General features: G+C 40.5%; 3 protein-coding genes across 3 annotated transcripts; all 3 read right to left on the bottom strand.

Annotated features, from left to right (window-relative positions):
• Positions 1-1,707: 1,707 nt before the first annotated feature.
• Positions 1,708-2,655, bottom strand: LOC142214528 (olfactory receptor 6N2-like). The gene has a single exon (XM_075283478.1). The coding sequence runs from the start codon at positions 2,653-2,655 to the stop codon at positions 1,708-1,710; it is 948 nt and encodes a 315-aa protein (XP_075139579.1).
• A 7,184-nt stretch (positions 2,656-9,839) lies between these two features.
• LOC142214527 (olfactory receptor 6N1-like) lies at positions 9,840-10,802 on the bottom strand. The gene has a single exon (XM_075283476.1). The coding sequence runs from the start codon at positions 10,800-10,802 to the stop codon at positions 9,840-9,842; it is 963 nt and encodes a 320-aa protein (XP_075139577.1).
• Positions 10,803-20,168: 9,366 nt separating this feature from the next.
• LOC142214526 (olfactory receptor 6N2-like) lies at positions 20,169-20,945 on the bottom strand. The gene has a single exon (XM_075283475.1). It carries the CDS (start codon positions 20,943-20,945, stop codon positions 20,169-20,171), a length of 777 nt encoding a protein of 258 aa, XP_075139576.1.
• Positions 20,946-21,764: the final 819 nt, after the last annotated feature.

The raw sequence follows: 21,764 nt of genomic DNA, 5'->3' as shown, positions 1-21,764 counted from the left end.
TGAGCCCCTCACTTCCACCTTAATCCCTTAGTGAGAAAAATTCCCAGCCTACTACCTGACAAAGTATTAATGTTTGAAGCCACCATCAACAGCTATGTAATGGCCCTCTCAGTGCTCCCACTTGTAGTATAATGGCCCCCTCAGTGCCCCCACTTGTAGTATAATGGTCCTCTCAGTCCCCCCACATGCAGTATTATGTAGTACTTGTACATGCTTGTGCTGGAAGGGATTCATCCACGCTCTTATTTGCAGCAGGCTATCTTCATCGCTCCCATTGAAGTAAATGGAAGTGTGAAGGCATCACATTCACCCAACCGCGCTCCTGCAAATGCACAATGGGGTTAAAAGACTTACTATTTTCATTAATGTAGAACATCAGGCAAATACAAATTAATCCTTCATTGCCCTAAACCTTCACTAGGCCATTCATAATTTACAATTTTCTAGGATGTTAGCAGCTCTAGTTCTCCCACTCCCTATAGGCAGGCAATAGCCTATAGCCATGTGGGTGGGAACTGGACTTTTTCACCAGTACTGCTTTGTCTGGGGCAGGATTGGATCAATAACCCAGATTAAAGCTAGGTGCCCTAAAAAACTGTAAGAGGATTTTGTAATTTTGAGTGTAGAGGTAAGTAATGGAGGTAAGTAAACACCCAGATAAAGCAGCTTTGAGAGCAAAGCACCTCCTTCAGCCACCTAGTACCCTGATTTACCTGGACAAAGAACCCTGAGGCCAGGTTCAGATGGAGTATTTTGGACTGGAATTTGACGCGGAGTTCACCTCAGGTTCCGGTCCAAAATACAGGTGGCCGCGACAGGATGCTGGTGCAGTGCATCAGCATCCAGTCACAGCACTCTGATCTGGCCCAAATGAATGGGCCTAGTTGGGAGGAGGGAGTGTCTTCAGGCGGATTTCAGGAGCTGGAACAAACAGCTCTGATCGGCTATCATTGATTTCAGTGGGAGTGGTTTTTTTGGTCATACCCCGTGTGAACTCATTGATTTCAATGGGAGCTGTTTTATTGGTCAGGATTTTGAGGCTTATTCAGCCTCAAAATCCTGACCAAAATACCCTGTGTGAACTCAGCCTGAAACTACCAAATGCCGGTTGGTTCTTCTTCCTTCTGGAGGAACTTCTAGTTTGGCTGGTATGGGATAGCTTTATTTTTTTTCAAGGATTGCTCATTTATATTAAATTTTACAAACATTTTTTTTCAAAGTTTTTTTTAACTTACCTTTATAGAATTTATTTTAAATATTTCAATAGAACATATATGTTTTTGCAATTTCAAATTAAAAAAAAATGTAAAAAAATAAATAAATAAATAAATAAATAAAATGAAAAATCAAGCAAGAGTCTCCAGGCCAAAAAAAAAAAAAAAAAATTATAAGTATAAAAAATTCAGTATAAATTTTTTTTTCAGATTTTTGTCACCTGAAATGTTTTTGTTCTTAATAATGTTTATAATTTTTTTTTAGTTAATGCTTAACCTATCAGTAGAATATTATAACTGGTGCTAAAAACAAAAGCAAACAAAAACAAAAAAATTCAGTTTCACCCAGCATTCCTCCTATTTTTCACGTTGTTAATGAAAAATTTATAAAGTTTGACTGAATTTACCAGAATAAAAAAAAAAAAAAAAATTACATAAAATGTACACATTTTTGTTAGAATTTGCCCATTTTCCAGAGATTCATAAAAGTAGATCACAAATGTTCATTATTATTTTTAAACTTTACCAGCAAAAACCTTTTCAGGGTATTCTTAATTTGTTTGTTTCGGAAACTGTAAATTATGGGATTTAAGAGTGGGGTAAGTACAGAATAATTCATTGCCACTAGTTTATCAAATTCTGGAGTGTAGTTTCCATTTGGTCTTACGTACATGAAGGCAACACTGCCATAGAAGATGAAGACAACTATAAGGTGAGAAGCGCACGTGGAAAAGGCCTTCATCCGGCCCGAAGAAGACTTCATTTTCATAACTGTGAAAATGATCTTTACATATGTGACAATGATGAATAAAAAGGTCAGAATGATCATGCAGAGGCTAATAACAAAGTCCGTAAGGGCATTTGAGGAAGTATCTGTACAAGCCAATTCCAATAGAGGGGACGAATCACAAAAGAGGTGATTTATTTCATGAGGTCCACAGAAAGGGAGCTGTGAGAGAGATAAAACAAGTGTGGTGGGACTTAATAATCCAATGAGCCAACAGCTCGAAACCAAAATTTTGCAATGCTTGGATGTCATTATCATTTGATACCTAAGCGGATTGCAGATAGCCACCATACGATCATAGGCCATTACATTTAGTAAAAAGTTCTCAGTAATACCCAAAGAATGTAAAAAATACATTTGCAACATACAATTACCAAATGAGATTTTGATCTTACTCTTCCATATCACTGTTAGGATACAAGGAATTGTGACTGCCGTATACAATATTTCAAGGAAGGACAACATGGAGATGAACAAGTACATTGGTGTGTGGAGATGTCTATCAGATAGAATCAATACTGCTATGGAAACATTGCCAGTAACTATCACAAAATAAATAATTGCCAAGAGGATGAAGAACAAAGGCCAGTAATGACCAATGCTGGAAAATCCTAGAATAATGAACTCAGGCACAGTCTTATTTCCATCTTCCATCTTCGATGAGTCTCAAGGCTTGTAGAAAGGAAATACAGAATGAATGTATAAGACTTCTTGTAGCCTTACTTTCTAACAGTAAGCAATAAACATTGACTTCAATGGACATACAAAATTGGACACAATGGTCAGTTTCCTCTAAACCAGCTCCAGACCCCCATTGGGTATATACATCCAGAGAGTAGTAGGCTAGTTTTGCAAGGATGTGCTGTTATGTAATACCCAAAGTGGAAAGTGGCTGTGTAGTTCTCTAAGGACGTACCGTTATGTAATTCCCAAAGTGGAGAGTGGTTGTCTAGTTTTGCAAGGACATACCATTATGTAATACCCAAAGTGGATAGTGATTGCCTAGTTCTACAAGGATGTACTGTTACATAATACCCAAAGTGGAGAGTGGTTTTCTAGTTCTGCAAGGACATACTATTATGTAATACCCAAAGTGGAGAGTGGTTGTCTAGGTCTGCAAGGACATACCGTTATGTAATACCCAAAGTGGGGAATGGTTGTCTAGTTCTGCAAGGACGTACCGTTATGTAATACCCAAAATGGAGAGTGGTTGTCTGGTTCTCCAAGGACGTACCATTATGTAATACCCAAAGTGGAGAGTGGTTGTCTAGTTCTGCAAGGACGTACTGTTATGTAATATCCAAAGTGGAGAATGGTTGTCTAGGTCTGCAAGGACATACCGTTATGTAATACCCAAAGTGGAGAGTGGTTGTCTAGTTCTGCAAGGATGTACCGTTATGTAATACCCAAAGTGGAGAGTGGTCGGGCTAAGGAATCAACCCCAGTTACAGGGGAAATCAGCCCTCCCACCAAAAAAATAGTGATCAGATGTCCCCAAAGGTCTGTTATGGCCTTATGGGGGACACAATATAAAATAAAAGAATAAAATAAAATGACAAAAAAAAAAAGAAATACATCTAATAATACGTGGCACCATACAACTAAATGAATAAAAATTACCGTAACGGAAAAACTATTTTAAAAAGTTTTTTTAGCAGCACTAAAAAAAAAATTAATGAAAAGTGAAAAACAGACAAGTTTTCCATCATCTTTTGTTTATATTTTCCCAGATATAAAAAAATTGAAAAAACATGCAAGAATAAAAAAAATAAAAAAAAATCCCTATGTGTCCCTGAAAAAAGGCGCTGAAATAAGTTGAATAACGCAAATGATAAAAATGTTACAGCCCTCAAAACTGCTCATACAAAAAACCCGAAAATGTGTCTAGTCCTGAACCTGAAATTGGCCTGGTACTCAAGTGGTTAAACCAGGTGTTTTATAGATTTTAAAAGCGGCAAATTTATGAATTTTACGTGCCAAATTTTTTGTATACAATATTACCGTTATTGAAGTCAAGCAAGTGTGCCTAACGTGTAATAAGGAAAGTCAAATCAATGATTCAAGTTCTGCCGGTGAATAATTTGGTAGATATACTAATGCTGTATAAATTATAGGCAAAAATACATTTCCACCTCTGTCTTATAGCAGAGCGGGCCCCGAAAAATACTCAAAAGTCATGGAATCCTTCATTTCATTCTATATATTAGAACACAGTACCAGGCACTATGAGGCCGGGAACAGATGTGTAATACTCTCCAGCTCGTCAAATACCTATTGCACTTAATGAGAGAATGTCTTTTAATTTTATATATTATATATATCTGTCAAGTTAAGTGTTCTAATTCAAAAAAAAAATTTTTAATCTATGGGATTTTTTTTTTTTTAAATTGGAGATATTATGGTCTCCAGAAGCAAGTCATTGAAATTATATTTATGTATTGGTACAACTTACATTAGAATCTTGAGATATTAAAGATCCAATCCTTGCTCTTATGGGGTTTTTATGTGAATGCTTTTGCCACTAGGGAAATGCAACTGAGAAGTAAATACCCCCCAAGAGATCGCACCAGGTGCAAAATATTTGTAAACGTCTTATTAAAAATATAATCAATGATAACACTGCAGCTGTTATTATGGAAAGACCTGGAAATAAGGAAAGCTTATTCTAGAAATAGATTGCTGATGTTGCATAAGACTGTAATTGATGCTGTTTAGAAGAAATTAAATCAAGTGGATTATTTTACAGTATACAGTATGTAGTAGTAAATTATATTATTATTATCATGAATAATAATAATAATAATAATAATAATAATAATAATAATAATAATAATAATACTTTTAATAAGGATAATACTAACGATAACGCTAATTTAGTTATGGTAATTATAATAAGAAAAATCAACAGAAACCACAACAATAATAATAACAACAATAATATATAATTTGTGTGAGAGTAGTCAATTTAGTATGCATATTCATTTAAATGGCTTGCTTGGATTGTTTTTTATGGCATACCCTCAGGATAGGCCATAAATATATGATCAATAGGGGTACCGTTGTTCTGTATGAGGCTCAGTAGTGTGTGTGGCCTCCACGTGCCTGTGTGGCCTCCATGTCCCTACAATGCCTGAAAATGCTCCTAATGAGGTTGTGGATGGTCTCCTAAGGGATCTCCTCCTAGACCTGGACTAAGGCATCTGTCAACTCCTGGACAGTCTGTGGAGCAACATGATGTTGGTGGATGGAACGAGACATTATGTCCCAGATGTGTTCAATCGGATTCAGGTCTGGGGAACGGGTGGGCCAGTCCATCGCTTCAATGCCTTCATCTTGCATGAACTGCTGACACACTCCAGCCACATAAGGTATGGCATTGTCCTGCATTAGGAGGAACCCAGGGCCAACCGCACCAGCATATGGTCTCACAAGGAGTCCGAGGATCTCATCTTGGTACCTAATGGCAGTCAGGCTACCTCTGGCAAACACATGGAAGGTTGTGCGGCCCTCCAAAGAAATGCCCAAGTCATTGTATTACGTCGGGATCCCTGTCAGCTTGCAATATGCAGGAGCTGACTTTTTCCCATAAGAATGCATTGAGCAGCATTGATGCATTGACCAGCATTCGGCCAATCAACGCTGGTTCTGCCGGAGGCTCGTCTGTGAGGAGGCGGAGTCTAATATCGGACCAGAATGGAGACTGCTGTGGACCGATCTTAGACTCCGCCTCCTCCAGCAGAACCAACGTTGATTGGCCGAATGCTGTACTCTGTATGGCATTCAGCCAATCAACACTGGTCAATGCATTCCTATGCTGAGATGTAGCAGTGCTGGCCATGCCAACACCAGAGATGCAGCCAAGTTGAGCGCACGGCTAACACTGCTACACCGAGATGTGAACCTTGCTGCACACTCAGCTTTGCTTCATCAGAGATGTAGCAGAGCTGAGTGTGCGCTGAACTCTGCTGCACACTCAGCTCTGCTGCATCAGAGATGTGCTGAACCCTGCTGCACACTCAGCTCTGCTGCATCAGAGATGTAGCAGAGCTGAGTGTGTGCTGAACCCTGCTGCACATTCAGCTCTGCTGCATCAGAGATGCGCTGAACCCTTCTGCACACTCAGCTCTGCTGCATCAGAGATGTGCTGAACCCTGCTGCACACTCAGCTCTGCTGCATCAGAGATGTAGCAGAGCTGAGTGTGTGCTGAACCCTTCTGCACACTCAGCTCTGCTGCTTCTGCACTCTGTACTGTATTGAAACACCCATTACAACATGATCTGCTGGCTAAATATAATAGTGGCTATTCTTTTCTCATTTCATCTTTATGCTCTCCACACCCAACTATATACCGCTTCTTGTGACATCACCCTTGCACTACTACAAAACACCAGTGATGGTCTCTATCTCTCTCTAATGTCTTCACTTTTTCTGAAACTAAATCTCTCAAAAGACTGAACTACTACTGTTTCCACCATCTAATAGATCTGTCCCTGATATATCGATTGTAGTCTCAGGCCTTACTATAACTCCTAGGCAGCATGCCCGCTGCCTCGGGGTTGTGTTTGACACAGACCTTTCCTTCACCTCACCATATCCATTCAATCACACACACACATGTCATCTACAACTCAAAAATATCTCCAGAATACGCCCTTTCCTCACCAGAGATACACTAAAGACACTTACTGTCTCTCTGATTCATTCTCGCCTTGACTACTGTAACTCCTTACTAATCGGTCTTCCCCTCACTAAACTCTCCCCTCTACAATCTATTCTGAATGCAGCGGCCAGGCTCATCTATCAGTCTAGACGCTACAGCGATGCCTCCGGTCTGTGCCAGTCACTACATTGGCTGCCTATTCATTATAGAATAAAATATAAAGTTATCACCCTCATCCACAAGGCTCTCCATAATGCCGCACCTCCATACATCTCCTCCCTCATCTCTGTCTACCGCCTAACCCGTGCTCTCCGTTCAGTTAATCACCTAAGACTAACATCCTCTATTATCAAAGCCTACCACTCCCACATCCCAGACTTCTCTCGAGTTGCACCACTTCTCTGGAATGCTCTACATTGGACAATCAGATTATCTCCCAATTTCTACAGTTTCAATCATATCCCAAAGATACATCTCTTCAGACAGCCCTATTACAATTCATAATCTAAATCCTTTCGCAGTTAACCCTCCACTGTTAATACTGCCACATTACCCCACAGGACATGATGCTTTATCAGACTGTAACCTTGTATGTCCAGGCACTATATACACATAAAATAACACTGTCTGGTAAAGGCTCATGCAAAAAAAACAGCTGGTCCACTAGATACTGTATGTAAAGCTACCTCCTCTGCCACCCCTGCTACCTCTTGTGTCACCCCCTCTACCTCATAGATTGTAAGCTCTTGTGAGCAGGGCCCTCAGTCCCATTGTGTGAATTGACTTAATGCTCTGTAATGTCTAATTTTGTCTGTACTTTAACCCTATAATTTGTAAAATGCAGCGGGATATTATTGTTATTATTAGACTCAAGGAATCTCAGTCTGACACTGAACGCTAGTGATTCTTATTCCAGTCTCAGTTCATTCCCTGACAGGACCAGGACACAACAGAATTATTAACAGGCTATGGCCTTGTAATAATTCTTGTGCATGTAAGTTCATCTGCACTCAATTCTTTGCCAGTCAGGAACTGGTGTACATTTATGATATAACACACACCAATTTTCTGCTGGCCAGGGAGTCCTTGCTTTGACCTGTTATGATTTCCCGTTATGCCAACTGTCCATGGTCATTTTAACACATTGGTGGTCCCTGTGCAAAGATTTCATATGTGGACCCCCCATCAAAATCACCTAGAAATACCTGACTTGCACAAATTATAATGATCCCTCAATGGCCAACACATAGTATAAAGCCACTTAGTGGCTCTCACACAGCATAATGGCTCTCTAGTGGCCCCATACAATATGCCCCATATAATGTTTCCCTTCATGTTGACCTCACATTCATGTCCCCCTCCAGGTTGCCCCCACAAATTCATGTCCCCCCACCCCTCTAGTTGACCCCGCTGTGTCATGCCCCCCTCAAATTATCCCCACAGTATCATGTCCCCCCCATACTGACATTTCCTACTCAGGTTCCCCCACAGTATCATATACTCACCACAGGTTGCCCCCACAGTATCAAGTCCTAACACTCCCTAGGTTGCTCCCATAGTATTGCGTCCTCACCCCAGGTTGCCCCCACAGTTTTGTGTCCTCCCAGGTTTCCTTCACAGTTTCATGTCCTACCACTCACCAGGTTGCTCCTATAGTATTATACCCACCCCCAGTTGCATCCACAGTTTTGTGACCCCCTTCCCAAGGTTACCTCCAGAGTTTCATGTCCCCAACTGTGTATATAAAAAAGAAAGCCTTTAATACTCACCTTTCCCCGTTCACTCCTCTCTGGACAGAAACTGAGCACAGGTTTGAATCTAACACTGACAATTTGAACCCAGTGATGAAGTAGGGAGCTTTCTACTCCTTGCTTCACCACCCAGTTGCTGCCTTCGCTCCCGGAGTCTTCTAGGAGCAACAGGCACAATGTAAGTGACTTACATTGCACCTTCTGCTCTCAGGACATCGGCAGTGCCTGGGTGGTGAAGCAAGGAGTAGATAACTCCCTACTTCGTCACTGGCTTCAACTGGTCAGTGTTAGATTCACAACTGTTCTCAGTTTCTGTCCCCCGTTCCACTTGAAAAATGCTGAAAGAAAAGTCCGTGGGGTTTCCACGGGTAACTGCTTTTAAAGTGGATTGGGTTTTCATTTTTCAGCTCCCCAATTGAATGTGAATTCTGCTCAATCCACTCTTGGCTTTGGCTCAAAAAAACGCAGCAAAATCTGTAACAAAAAAGCTGTGTTTCTGCAATGTGGGGCCTCAGCCTAAAGTATTATGGTCTTTCAAAGTAAAGGATGAAAAAATCTAATAAAAAATAAATAATAATATAAAAACATTAGAGATGAGCGAGTAGTACTCGATCGAGTAGGCATTCGATCGAATACTACGGTATTCGAAATACTCATACTCGATCGAGTTCCACTCGCTGTTCAAATGTAAAAGTTTGATGCAGAACCAGCATTGATTGGCCGAATGCTATACAGTCGGCCAATCAATACTGGTTCTTCTCCTACCTTTAGAAGTCTTCTCCGTGCAGCTTCCCCGCGACGTCTTCCGGCTCTTCATTCACTCTGCCAGGCATTGGGCCTGGGCAGAGCCGACTGCGCATGTCCGCTTGTAGTGCAGGCATGCACAGTCGGCTCTGCCCAGGCCCGATGCCTGGCAGAGTGAATGAAGAGCTGGAAAACACCGCGGGGACGCAGCAAGGAGAAGACTGCTCGGAGGATCCAGCCCGACCCTCACTTGTGGACTTGGTAAGTATAATTTGATCGAATGTTGCCTACCCCTGAAATGAGCATTTTCCCCCCATAGACTATAATAGGGTTCGATATTCGATTTGAGTAGTCGAATATTGAGGGGCTACTCGAAACGAATATCAAACCTCGGACATTTTACTGTTCTCTCATCTCTAAAAAACATATTTCAGAATGTCCATTTTCCATTCCATCAGAATGGAAAAATAAAAACAACTGATTTTTTTTTATTATTTTTTTTTAGATTTATTGTAAATAAAAGCATGCATAAAAAAATTCTAAATAAATTTGACATCACTGAAAAAGTTTTTGAAGACATTGTATGTGCCCATAAAAATACAACTCAGTTTATTACAAAAATACAATAAAACAACAGCAACAAAACCAACTATGACTACAATATCTGTAATGTACATACAGTTCAATTGCGAGGCATTAATGTTAAAACAAAAATTTTCTTTTGTCTCAGTAGCTTTTTAAATGTTTTTTGAATTTCTTTATTTCGGAAACTGTAGATAATGGGATTTAAGAACGGAATGAGCACAGAATAATTTATTGCCACCAATTTATCATATTCTGAAGTCTGTTCTACTTTGGGCCTGATATAGATAAAGGCCAGACTGCCATAGAAGAGAAGGACCATTGTGAGGTGAGACGCACAGGTAGAAAACGCCTTCTTACGTCCATCGACACAGCTCATTCTCAAGATAGTTACTATTATCCTTATGTAGGTGACAGTTATAAATAAAAAGGTGCAACTGATGATACAAAGACTGATCATGAAGTTAAGAATGAAGGTGAAGGAGATATCTCTACAAGCCAATTTCAAGAGTGGTGATAAATCACAAAAGAGATGGTTGACTGTATTGGGACCACAGAAGGGTAACTTCAAGACAGACACAAGATGGATGATGGGACTTGTGAACCCAAGAAGCCAACAACTCGAAAGCAAAACTGTGCAATGCCTAGACGTCATTATGGTGTGGTACCGAAGTGGGTCGCAGATAGCCACCATACGATCGTAGGCCATGATGTTCAGTAAATAGTTCTCGGTGATGCCCAATGAGTGTAAAAGATACATTTGTAACATACAGTGATCGAACTTGACCTGCACCTTGCCTCGCCAAACACACGTAAGCATTAAAGGAGTTGTCACAGATGTGAACAATATTTCAAGCAAGGACAACATGGAGATGAACAAGTACATTGGTGTGTGGAGAGGTCTATCAGCCAGAATCAATAATGATATTGACAGATTTCCAGAGATAGTAAGAAGATAAAAAATTAACAAGATTGCGAAGAACAAAGGCCAAAAACGGCCCATTCTGGAAAAACCTATCACGGTGAATTCAGATACAGTTGTAGTAATGTTCCCAGATTCCATTGGACTAGTTAATATTAAACGTAAAACCAACATGAAAAATCATTACCATTATCTTACTCTTTTATATCAATGTATAATTATATAGATTTTTTGCTCATTAAGTGTCTGCCAGCCCAGAAGAGATGTATCCGGTCATTATTAAAAATCATATGAGGTTTTAGATCTGCTCAAGACAATCTTCTTCTTTTACTTTAGGGAAGTTTCTATATCTGAAACAAATAAAAGAGTGATCCAATGAAGCACTATAATAACATTAGGGTACACCCCCCATCAAATAATTGATAAATATGTCCCATGCTATTGTGGTTATCCATTTGACTCCCTTTTATAGAGAAAAGTTATAGATTCAGAAGAAATGTGTTTTGGTAGAATTATACATTGATGGTGAGTTCAATAGTCCCAAGTTTTAAATCATGAGATTTTTTCACACCAATCGGATAGTTTGCAAGTAAATTTGGGTGCAGACTTTGATGAGGATTTCACTATGGACTTCACCTTTGCACCCGGTGTTCATGTGGCCCAATACCAAATAGAAAATTTCTGAATCTCCCTTAAACATAGTCCGAAATACATTTACCGTATATACTGGAGTATAAGCTGAATTTTTCAGCACAGTCCCCCTTGGCTTATACTCGAGTCGAGCAAAAAAAAAAATTATTATTTTTTTTTTGGGGGGGGAGGGGGGGTCTATGACTAGCCACAATAGTAATGTATAGAATCTCCCATACAATAGTGAAAAAAAAAGATAAAAAAAAAAATAAAATAAAATAAAAGTTGTAAATCCCTCCTTTCCCTAAAATACATATAAAAGTAGAAAATGACTGTGAAACACAAACACATTAGGTATCCCTGTGTCTGATCTGCCTGGTCTACTGAATATAGGGGATCTGCAGTGCTCCTGTTCCGTTGGGAAGGGGTTAATAGGAGCGCCGCAGATACCCTATATTCAGCCAGGCTGAATTCCAAGTGGGGAGAAAAACCCAGTGCTCAAGCTCAGGGAAGGGGCAGACAGACAACCAAAACACCCTCTCCCCTTCCCCAGCACCCAAAAACTCCAACCATTTTAATTTTTGAAATTCTCCAGTAGCTGCTGCATTCCCCCCCCCCCCCCCCCCGGCTTATACTCAAGTCAATGTTTTCCCAGTTTTTTGTGGTAAAATTAGGGGCCTCGGCTTATATTCGGGTCGGCTTATACTCGAGTATATACGGTATGTATGGATGTCATACATTCAGAATATACGTGCGTGTTTATAGCAGAATGTATGACATAGATAAAAAAAAATTGTATCTTCGAAGACTTGGTTTACTGGACAACCCCTATGGCTATATTGCTGTTTGAGGGCTTCGAGTATGGCAATGGCTGACTCAGGTCACCTCCCAGGTGCACAAACATTATGGATGTGCAGCCAAAGATTGGATGTCTGGGCTTTCTGGCCCAAAACCTTATTCACAGGAATTTAATTGCTGTCATGACGCTGTCTTTAGAACAAATTGATTATAATATGACTATTCACATGTCCGTTTCTTTGATGAGCCATTTTGACAGGCCTTCAAAAAATAGAAAATATTCTATTTTCACCTATTTTCATGGATCCATCAATAAACTCCATGGGGGAACCACGAAAACTGTAAAGCTGTAAAAAAAAATAGACCATTTAGTCTTTTTTCACAGCCGTTTTTTTTATCCACGATTGTCTAACTATACCGTATATACTCGAGTATAAGCCGACCCAAATATAAGCCGAGGCCCCTAATTTTACCACAAAAAAATGGGAAAACTTATTGACTTGAGTATAAGCCGAGGGGGGGAAATGCAGCAGCTACTGGAAAATTTCAAAAATTAAAATGGTCGGAGTTTTTGGGTGCAGTAGTTGCTGAGTGCTGGGGAAGGGGAAGGGGTGTTTTGGTTGTCTGTCTGCCCCTTCCCTGAGCTTGAGGACTGGGTTTTTTTCTTCCCCCACTTGGCTGAATATAGCGTATCTGCAGTGCTCCTATTAACCCCTTCTCAACGGAACAGGAGATGCAGATCCCCTATATTCAGTAGACCGGGCACTTAGACCCCCCTCCTAAAAAAATATTTTTATTTTTTTTGCTTGACTCGAGTATAAGCCGAAGGGGGCTTTTTCAGCACAAAAACTGTGCTGAAAATTCGGCTTATACTCGAGTATATACGGGACCCTAAGAGTTGTATCAAACTACATGCATTAGACGTCCCGTAGTAGCAGATTTCCAGGCTTTCCCATTTCAATCATTTTGTAAGACTCTTCTATGTAAAAATCAATCCCATTTCTAATAATACTTACAATACCCTAAACATCTTAAAAAATGAATAGAATTTTTGTCCTTACCTTTTTATATTTTTTTCGTAGTTTGTAGATTCATCTTCGGTCCTCTAACAAATAGTAGCTTAGATTTGCTGTCTTAGTAATACAAGCATTCCAATAAGTTCTAAGGACACGACATTATATTAAACTTAAAATCTAGTTGTAATGCATACAATATAAGAGTACTGGAATTTTTTGGACGTTGCTCGTCTCCTGAAACAAAGAACTCCAATTGTCTGTGATTCGCGACCGTATAGTAACAATTGTGTCACTTCTTACACTCCCGCTCTTTTATTAGGCTCTGAAGTAACTTACTTAACCCCCTGGGGAAGAGACTTAAGACTAAAGGAAACCTCTGGAGATAACAACAGGTGGTAAAGTTTCTATCTTCCTTATTACTGTCATAATTAATAGGGCCAACATGGCCGTCCATATAGAAAGGTACAAAAACAAATGAAATATTTACAGATTTATTTATAGCAGTTTTCAAATAATATACTAAATAAGTTCTATGAAATGAATTCATAATTAGAATTCCCTGTTGTAGAATTATACAGTACACCTTGTCTAGTATTAAAACAATTGTTCTGTTGGGACAAGCTTTCTTCATGTCTAAACTTGTAGCTTTGGCTAATGGAAGTTTTTCACCCAACATATTGTTTTTTCTTTATCTTGCTCCATTTGCCAGATATTGCTAAATCAAATCAAATCAAACAGGCTTTATTGGAACGTCCGAATAGATATTTGGCATTGCCAAAGCTAGTAAAGTGTAGGGGGGTGTTGGAGTCGGGAAGAGGGGGGAGTGGTGGGTATTGGGGGGGGGGGCGGGTTGATTTGGGGTATAACAGTCCATGGTGTCTCATTTTCCTCTTAGTTGGTGGCCACTATATGGGGAGGTGGGGTGGGGTGGGTGGGTGGCTTGGGGTATAACAGTCGGTGAGGTCTCATCTTCCTCTTGTTTGGTGACAGCTGGACACGTATTGGGCAGCGATCTCCACAGTGGCCTCTTCTTCTCCCAGTAGGATGTAGAGTTTCCTCTTCTCGTCTGCAGATATGAAGTCTGGGCTAAATCTTTCTCCTCAGTGGTTACACTTTGTTGCCTAGGTTTCAGGCCCCCTCTGTTATACGGTAACAGTGGCCAAGCTAGTGATGTCATCTCTGTTCCCGGCCACTTCTTTCTCTTCTCTGTACTATGATTGGCAGCTAATAGAATCTTCTATAAGATCTATAAGTGCACTTATCTTCTGACCACTGATACGGACTAGAACAGCGCTGGTCATTGCTTCTATTTTTCATTGTGTTTTTCTCCACTGGTTTTCTTCCCTTATTTAACCTACGCAGAGAACTTGAGCGGTGATGTTAACAAGCTGCATTTTTAAAATACACATATGTTTTTCAAAAACATAGCTTTTCCACAGCATTTTTTCCCCCATGTGTGGATAGGATTAGCCAGAATGTCATTCACTTTGCTGGTACTGTAAAGGGCAATGTTTTTTTCTGCTATGTTTCCACAATAGCCAAAAACACTTTCTTGCAGAAATGTGGAGCCTTAGCCTTAATGTCCAACCTTAAAAAATATATAAAACATCCAAAAAAAAAAAAGACATGGCCGCACATCCCAGTCTTATACACTGATCTAGTGCTTCTCTGCCAATTCTACAATACTGAACATGAGGTTCTTAGTATACATATTGATAAAAATGTAAGAGATAAGTAACAGTGTTTTTATGTTCCCTCTCCTCCCCTGGGTCTCCGATCATTACACTCTGGAGTCTGAAAAGGCCCATGGACTTACTTACCAAATCTGGCTCTTGCTCACAGCCCCCTTTGCTTCTGCAGAATAGAAAGTGCAGATGGCTGTAAGCAGGAGCAGGAATCGGTAAGTAAATAGGGCCCATTACCTGACGTTATTACAGCAGCAGGTAACAGCCTGTTAAAAAAAAAAAAAAACATCAGGGGCCCGATAGGCCCCCTAATGTTCCGGGCCCTATGGCATCCGCTCTCACTGCTACCCCGGGTTTTATGCCACTGACCACCACAATACAGCGCTCATAGGGAGGGCAACCCAGCAGTCCAGCAACAACCCTACTGCCAGGTTAAAGGGATTCTACCATTAAACTACTTTTTTTTCTAATTACCACGTCGGAATAGCCTTAAGAAAGGCTATTCGTCTCCTACCTTTAGACGTGGTCTCCACCGCGCCGTTCCGTAGAAATATCAGTTTTAACCGGTATGCAAATGAGCTCTCCGCAGCAATGAGGGAGGGGCCCAGCGCTGAAATACCAATGAGCGCGTCCCCATTGCTGCCCAGAGTTCTTTCCTGCGCCGCCTCCTTCTTCTGCAGCAACTCCGCCTCTTCTGGCTTCTCTTGCTCTTGAAGTTCTATACAGGAGCGTAGAGAGGCCACCCCAAAAGGCCACCGGCTGACTCCTGTATTGAACTGCAAGAGCAGCTACCCAAAAATGGCCACCGGCCAGCAGCCATTTTTGGGTAGCCGCTCTTTCAGTTCAATACAGGAGCCGGCCGGTGGCCATTTTGGGGTAGCCACTCTTGCAGTTCAATACAGGAGCTGGCCGGCGGCCATTTTGGGGTGGCCTCTCTATGCTCCTGTATAGAACTACAAGCACAAGGGAAGCCAGAAGAGGCGGAGTTGCTGCAGAAGAAGGAGGCGGCGCAGGAAAGAGCTCTGGGCAGCAATGGGGACACACTCATCGGTGTTTCAGCGCTGGGGCCCGCCCTCATTGCTGCGGAGAGCTCTTTTGCATACTGGTTAAAATCAGTATTTCTATGGAATGGCGCGGCGGAGACCACGTCTAAAGGTAGGAGACGAATAGCCTTTCTTAAGGCTATTCCGATGTGTTCAATAGAAAAAAAGGTAGTTTAATGGTAGAATCCCTTTAAGCCCCCAGGCTTTGGGCCATGCCTTCCCATGGGCACCGCATCACAGCAACGGCAGACACCAGAACAGCACTGCACCAGATGGTTAGTCAAACTAACCATCTGGTGATTAGACTGCAACATGTGAACAGGTCTCAAAGAATTCACCTTGCCAGAGGACTGGGCCAGTAGAAGGCTCCCTTAATATAAAAACACCTGGGTAAAATGGGAGGGTGCAGGTACCATGGGAAAAAAATGGAAACAACAGAAATGCAATGGCAGACACCACACAGCACCGCATCATGTGAACAGATCACAGAAAAGTTCGCCTTACCATATGGTGTCAGTAAAAGCACTGCTACATGTGAACATGGTGTCTGCCACTCCTGTGGGGCTGTGCCTGTGGAGTCGTGGCCCAGACCCTGGAGGCTTGACCTGGTGGCAAGGGTTTTGCTGGACTGCTGGGCCGTTATTCCTGTGGATGTTGAATTGCGGTGATGGTGGTCGCTGTGCAGCGCCGCACCCAGTAGAGCAGGGACCCACTATACAGAGGTCATGGTAAAGTGGCTAGTGGGCTTATGCACCTTTATCAGTATGTATACTAAGAACCTCATGTTAATTTTTGTAGATTTTGCTGAGAAGCGCTAGATTAATGTATATGAATGGGATGTGCGGTGCATGTCTTTTTTCTCATAGCGTCTTAAAAGACACCATTGTACGTACACCACCTGACAGGATAAAATGATGGCACTGTTTTGAGAACATATTAAATTCAATGTGTCTATTAACATGTCTGTTTGTTTTTTGATGGTGTTTTTTCACGGCTGTCAAAAAACATGACATACACTAGCTTTGTTAGTCAAAATGGACATTAATAGCGCTGTAAATATATAACCACTGACATTCATGGGCTCTATAATGGCCATCTGATGCTGTTTCAAAAATATCCATTGCATGGCAATTATTTACTATCATGTGAATAAGTGCCATCGGTGCGCAGCATGACCAGACATGATCATTTCTCATTATTATGGACATTAGGTCCATGGCAACATGGCATGGCTATGTGCATACGACCTAAAAGTGCAGACTGGAAAGACAAGCACATTAACATTGGCTGAAATAAGAAATGCTGTATTCTAGCCACTGGTGAACCTAGCCTCTCTGCTGCCTGAGGCAGACAATCAAAAGACGCCTTCCTCCCCCCCAGGACTAAATACTGGGGAAAGAGGGGTGGTGTTAGTCACCCCCCTTTGATCATCATTTGCTAGTGGTAACATTACAGTGAATACAGTACAGTAATATTTTGTTACTTACAGGAGACGTCTTCCCACATTTCCCGTATCTTCCCTTTGGACTGCCATGACCGCTTCTTTCAGCTGTGACTTGACTCTGTAAAGTTTACAACACAGACATCTTTGACTCCTCACTTCTTCATGAACCCAATCCATATATATATATATATATATATATATATATATATATATATATATATATATAATGTCCCACAGCGGCCCCTGCAACCTCTATTATGCCCCACAGTGGCACAATAGACTCCACATCCCCCCTCTTGCTTGCCCCCCCCATTTCCTCTCTTGCTCATACACACCCTGCACCCCATGTCAACCTCTTGTTAAAATACAGCCTGCACGCCCACCTACCCCTCTTGGGGGGGGGGCATGTCAAAAGTTCGCCATGAGGCCCTGCCATTCCTAGTCACACCACTGCTTGTAGGGTCATGTGGCCCAGTGTTCCTAGTGTCCCACAAAACTAATTCCTTTGGAATACCTGTGTAGCTATGTAACAAAAGTCCCAAAGGCTATGGGACGTGCAATCAAAATATTTCAGGTTCAAGTTTCCTTGGAGAAGGGAAATTTATAAAATACCTAAAAAAAGTAAAAGTTTTTAAAAGTCTAAAAATTTAAATCACTTCCGTTCCCTAGGTTTGAAAAAAAAAATAAACAAAAACAAATAAACTAGACATCTCTCAATACATCCAGTCTGCAAACATAAAATATTTTTCCCATATGGAAAACGTTGCAGCTTGAAAAGAATCAAAAGAACCAAACCGCCATTTTCTGCCATTTCGCCCCCCATAAAAATTTGAATAAAAGTGATGAAAACATCAGACATTTCCCAAAATGGTATAACTAAAAAGTACACATGACCCTGCAATAAAAAGATGCCCTATGCATCCCCGTACGTAAGATTATTATTATTATTTATTTTTTTTGCAAAGTTTTGGATTTTTTTATGTGGTGAAAACATAAACAGAACTATATAAATTTGGTATCCCTGGAATTGTAATGACCCCTAGAATACAGGTGATGTGATTTTGCCTCCAATCAATGGGAGCCATCTTTTTGGTCAGGATTTTGAGGCGGATTTGGCTTCAAAATCCTGACCAAAATACCCAATGTGAACTCAGCCTAATACGTTTCTAGTAATAGCACCATGTGCAAAATTGCAAAAGTGAATGACACAGTACACACATGTATAAAGTCATAATGCATAATGCTGTGATAGGTATTTACTTAAGCAAAATTTTATTACACTGAAAAAAGTATAGTACCATAAGACATGTCCACTTGACATTATCCTTATCTATCTTCGTGGTCAGCTACTCCTTGGACTCGGTAGGGTTCTTTCATGTCTTCTTGGACATATCACGCAATTTTATGAGTCGTGATGATTCAGCAATAATAAGACATCTCAGATATATAGAAATGTGAACACATCAAAATGATAGTCCATAATTCTAGCAATTTGAAGCTTTTCCATTTTAGCACTGTAAACGACACAGAACGGACCCTTGGAGAGCGAGCTGCAATGTTCACTCACAATACTTTTAGTAGCGCCTGAGTAATGCCTTGTTCACATCTGCGTCGGTAATCCGTTTGGGAGAGTCCACATGGGGACCCCTTGAACGGACTACCGAACGCATTGGCAAGCGGTGTGCTGTGAAAGCACATGGACTTTATAGACTGTAATGGGGTCCATGTGCTTTCCGTACGGTCTCCGAACGGAACATGTGGACAGGAAAGTAAATTGTGACATTATAGTCTATGTGGTCTGTGTGCTTTCACTGCACACTGCTTGCCAATGCATCCGGTAGTCCGTTTGTGGGGTCCCCATGCGGACTCCCAAGAACGGATTACCGACGCAGATGTGAACAAGGCCTTAGTCTTACTATCCAAGTTTATATTAAAAGTATGGGTGAACAGCTCATGCCAGCATAGGAAAACAGCTGATCTGCAGGAATCGCAGCAGTTGGACCCCACCTATCTAAAACTGATGTCCTATGCATAATGTTGAATTATGATGTGAGTACGTATAACACATGACTAGAGATGAGCGAGTAGTTAAATACTCGATATTTGATATTCGTTTCGAGTAGCCCCTCAATATTCGACTACTCGAATTGAATATCGAATCCTATTATACTCTATGGGGGGAAAATGCTCGTTTCAGGGGTAGGCAACATTCGATCAAATTATACTTACCAAGTCCACGAGTGAGGGTCGGGCTGGATTCTACGAGAAGTCTTCTCCGCGCAGCGTCCCTGCGGCGTCTTCCGGCTTACAGTCAAAGCGGCTATTTCGTTGTAGCGCGGGCATGCGCAGTCGGCTCTGCTCAGGCCCAATGCCTGGCAGAGTGAATTCAGAGCCGGAAGACGCCGCGGGGACGCGGCGCAGAGAAGACTTCTAAAGGTAGGAGAAGAACCAGCATTGATTGGCTGACTGTATAGCATTCGGCCAATCAACGCTGTTTCTGCATCGAATCTTTCCATTCGAATAGCGAGTGGTACTCGTTTGAGTGCGAGTATTTCAAATACCATAGTATTCGATCGAATACCTACTCGATCGAATACTACTTGCTCATCTCTACACATGACCATTGAGCCCAGCGACTGGCTCCAGTAGTACTGTGTCTGTGCAGTATGTTGCTGGCAATCCAAGGAAACAGATGGGAGTTGACTAAAGCAAATTTGTTTTTTCTATTTTTTTTTTTTTTTTTTTAATTTTGAACACCCCATATAAATGTCACGTTGATAAATGAACACTGTTCTTAAAATAATAAAAAAGTTATTGTTCATCTTAAGTTTCTAAATATAAATACAGCCCAGTTAATATTCACCCACTATGATACAATATTATCAAATATTCTAGAAATTAGATCTGAAAACAGATGTTTTTGGATAAAAAGACCTTTTTAGAAAATTTAAAATGTCCTTATTTCGAAAGCTGTAGATGAGAGGACTGAAGAGTGGAGTTAGCACGGAATGGTGAATGGCTGTGGCTAAGTCATATTGCGAAGAGTAGTTTGTTTGAAGTTCTATGTACATAAAGGAAATACTTCCATAGAATAGAAATGCCATAATAAGATGAGAGGCGCAAGTGGAAAACGCCTTTTTCCGTTCTTCCGATGTCTTCATCTTCAGTATAGATATTAAAATATTGATATATGTCACAAAAATCGACAATGAGGTCAACGTGATGGTCAATGAACTGATCATCAAGTCCAAGATGATGTTGACATGATTGTTGGCACAAGCCAATGTTAGTAGCGGAGCAGAGTCACAGAACAAATGTTGTATGGTATTTGGGCCACAAAAAGGCAACCTAGAAACCATAATGAGCAAAGGTAAGGGCGTAAGGAAGCCAAGGATCGAACAAAGAAGTATCAGCATCTTGCAGGATCTCATAGTCATTATAGTATGGTACCGAAGAGCCTGGCATATCGCAATATACCGGTCATAAGCCATAGCGCTTAAAAGAAAATTCTCTGATATCACAAGAGAATGGAAAATATACATTTGTGTAAAGCAACCATTAAAAGAAATGTATGCGGTGCCCTCTAGGACAAGTGTCAGTAGTGTAGGGTAGACAGTGGTCACAATGCCAATCTCCGTCAATGATAAAGTGAAGAGAAAATAGTACATGGGCTTGTGGAGACGACAGTCAAAGACAACAGCAAGTAATATAAGAATGTTACCAACAAATATAAGAAGAAAAAGTAACAGCAAAACTGTGAAAATGACATTCCGGAAATGGTGAACGCTGGTAAAGCCTACTATGATAAAATTACTGATAGAGTGGTTGTAAGGCATGCTTTCATTTCTTACCACATAGTCCAGACAAAACTTCTTTATTATAAATTGTTTATATTACAGGAAGTCTATGAAGATTGTATTCATCTATTCATCAACCAATCTGTCTAAATAAATTAGTATTACTTTACATAAATAGTATCCACTGATCTATCTATTATCTATCTATCTATCTATCTATCTATCTATCTATCTATCTATCTATCTATCTCCTATATCTATCTATCTATCTATCTATCTATCTATCTATCTATCTATCTATCTATCTATCTATCTATCTCCTATCTATCTATCTATCTATCTATCTATCTATCTATCTATCTATCTATCTATCTCCTATCTATCTATCTATCTCCTATCTATCTATCTATCTATCTATCTATCTATCTATCTATCTATCTCCTATCTATCTATCTATCTCCTATCTATCTATCTATCTATCTATCTATCTATCTATCTATCTCCTATCTATCTATCTATCTATCTATCTATCTTAAAACTTTGAAAAATATTTTAAAACATAACTGTATATTTATAGAAATACTAAAATAAGTAATTTTATAATTTTCTGATAAATCATTTTAACTTTAGTCATTATGATTAATGTAATATGTCAAAAAGTACACTAGATGATACAAGAATATTGGTTAT

This window comes from Leptodactylus fuscus, chromosome 7 (assembly GCF_031893055.1).
Source record: "Leptodactylus fuscus isolate aLepFus1 chromosome 7, aLepFus1.hap2, whole genome shotgun sequence".
NCBI classification, from domain to species: domain Eukaryota; kingdom Metazoa; phylum Chordata; class Amphibia; order Anura; family Leptodactylidae; genus Leptodactylus; species Leptodactylus fuscus.
The sequence above is the reverse complement of the archived record's forward strand: the minus strand, read 5'-3'. Positions and strand labels throughout refer to the sequence as shown.

Excerpts from the sequence above, each read along its gene's own strand:
- LOC142214528 (XM_075283478.1), bottom strand. The coding sequence starts at position 2,655 with ATGGAAGATGGAAATAAGACTGTGCCTGAGTTCATTATTCTAGGATTT.
- LOC142214526 (XM_075283475.1), bottom strand. The coding sequence starts at position 20,945 with ATGTACTATTTTCTCTTCACTTTATCATTGACGGAGATTGGCATTGTG.
- LOC142214527 (XM_075283476.1), bottom strand. The coding sequence starts at position 10,802 with ATGGAATCTGGGAACATTACTACAACTGTATCTGAATTCACCGTGATA.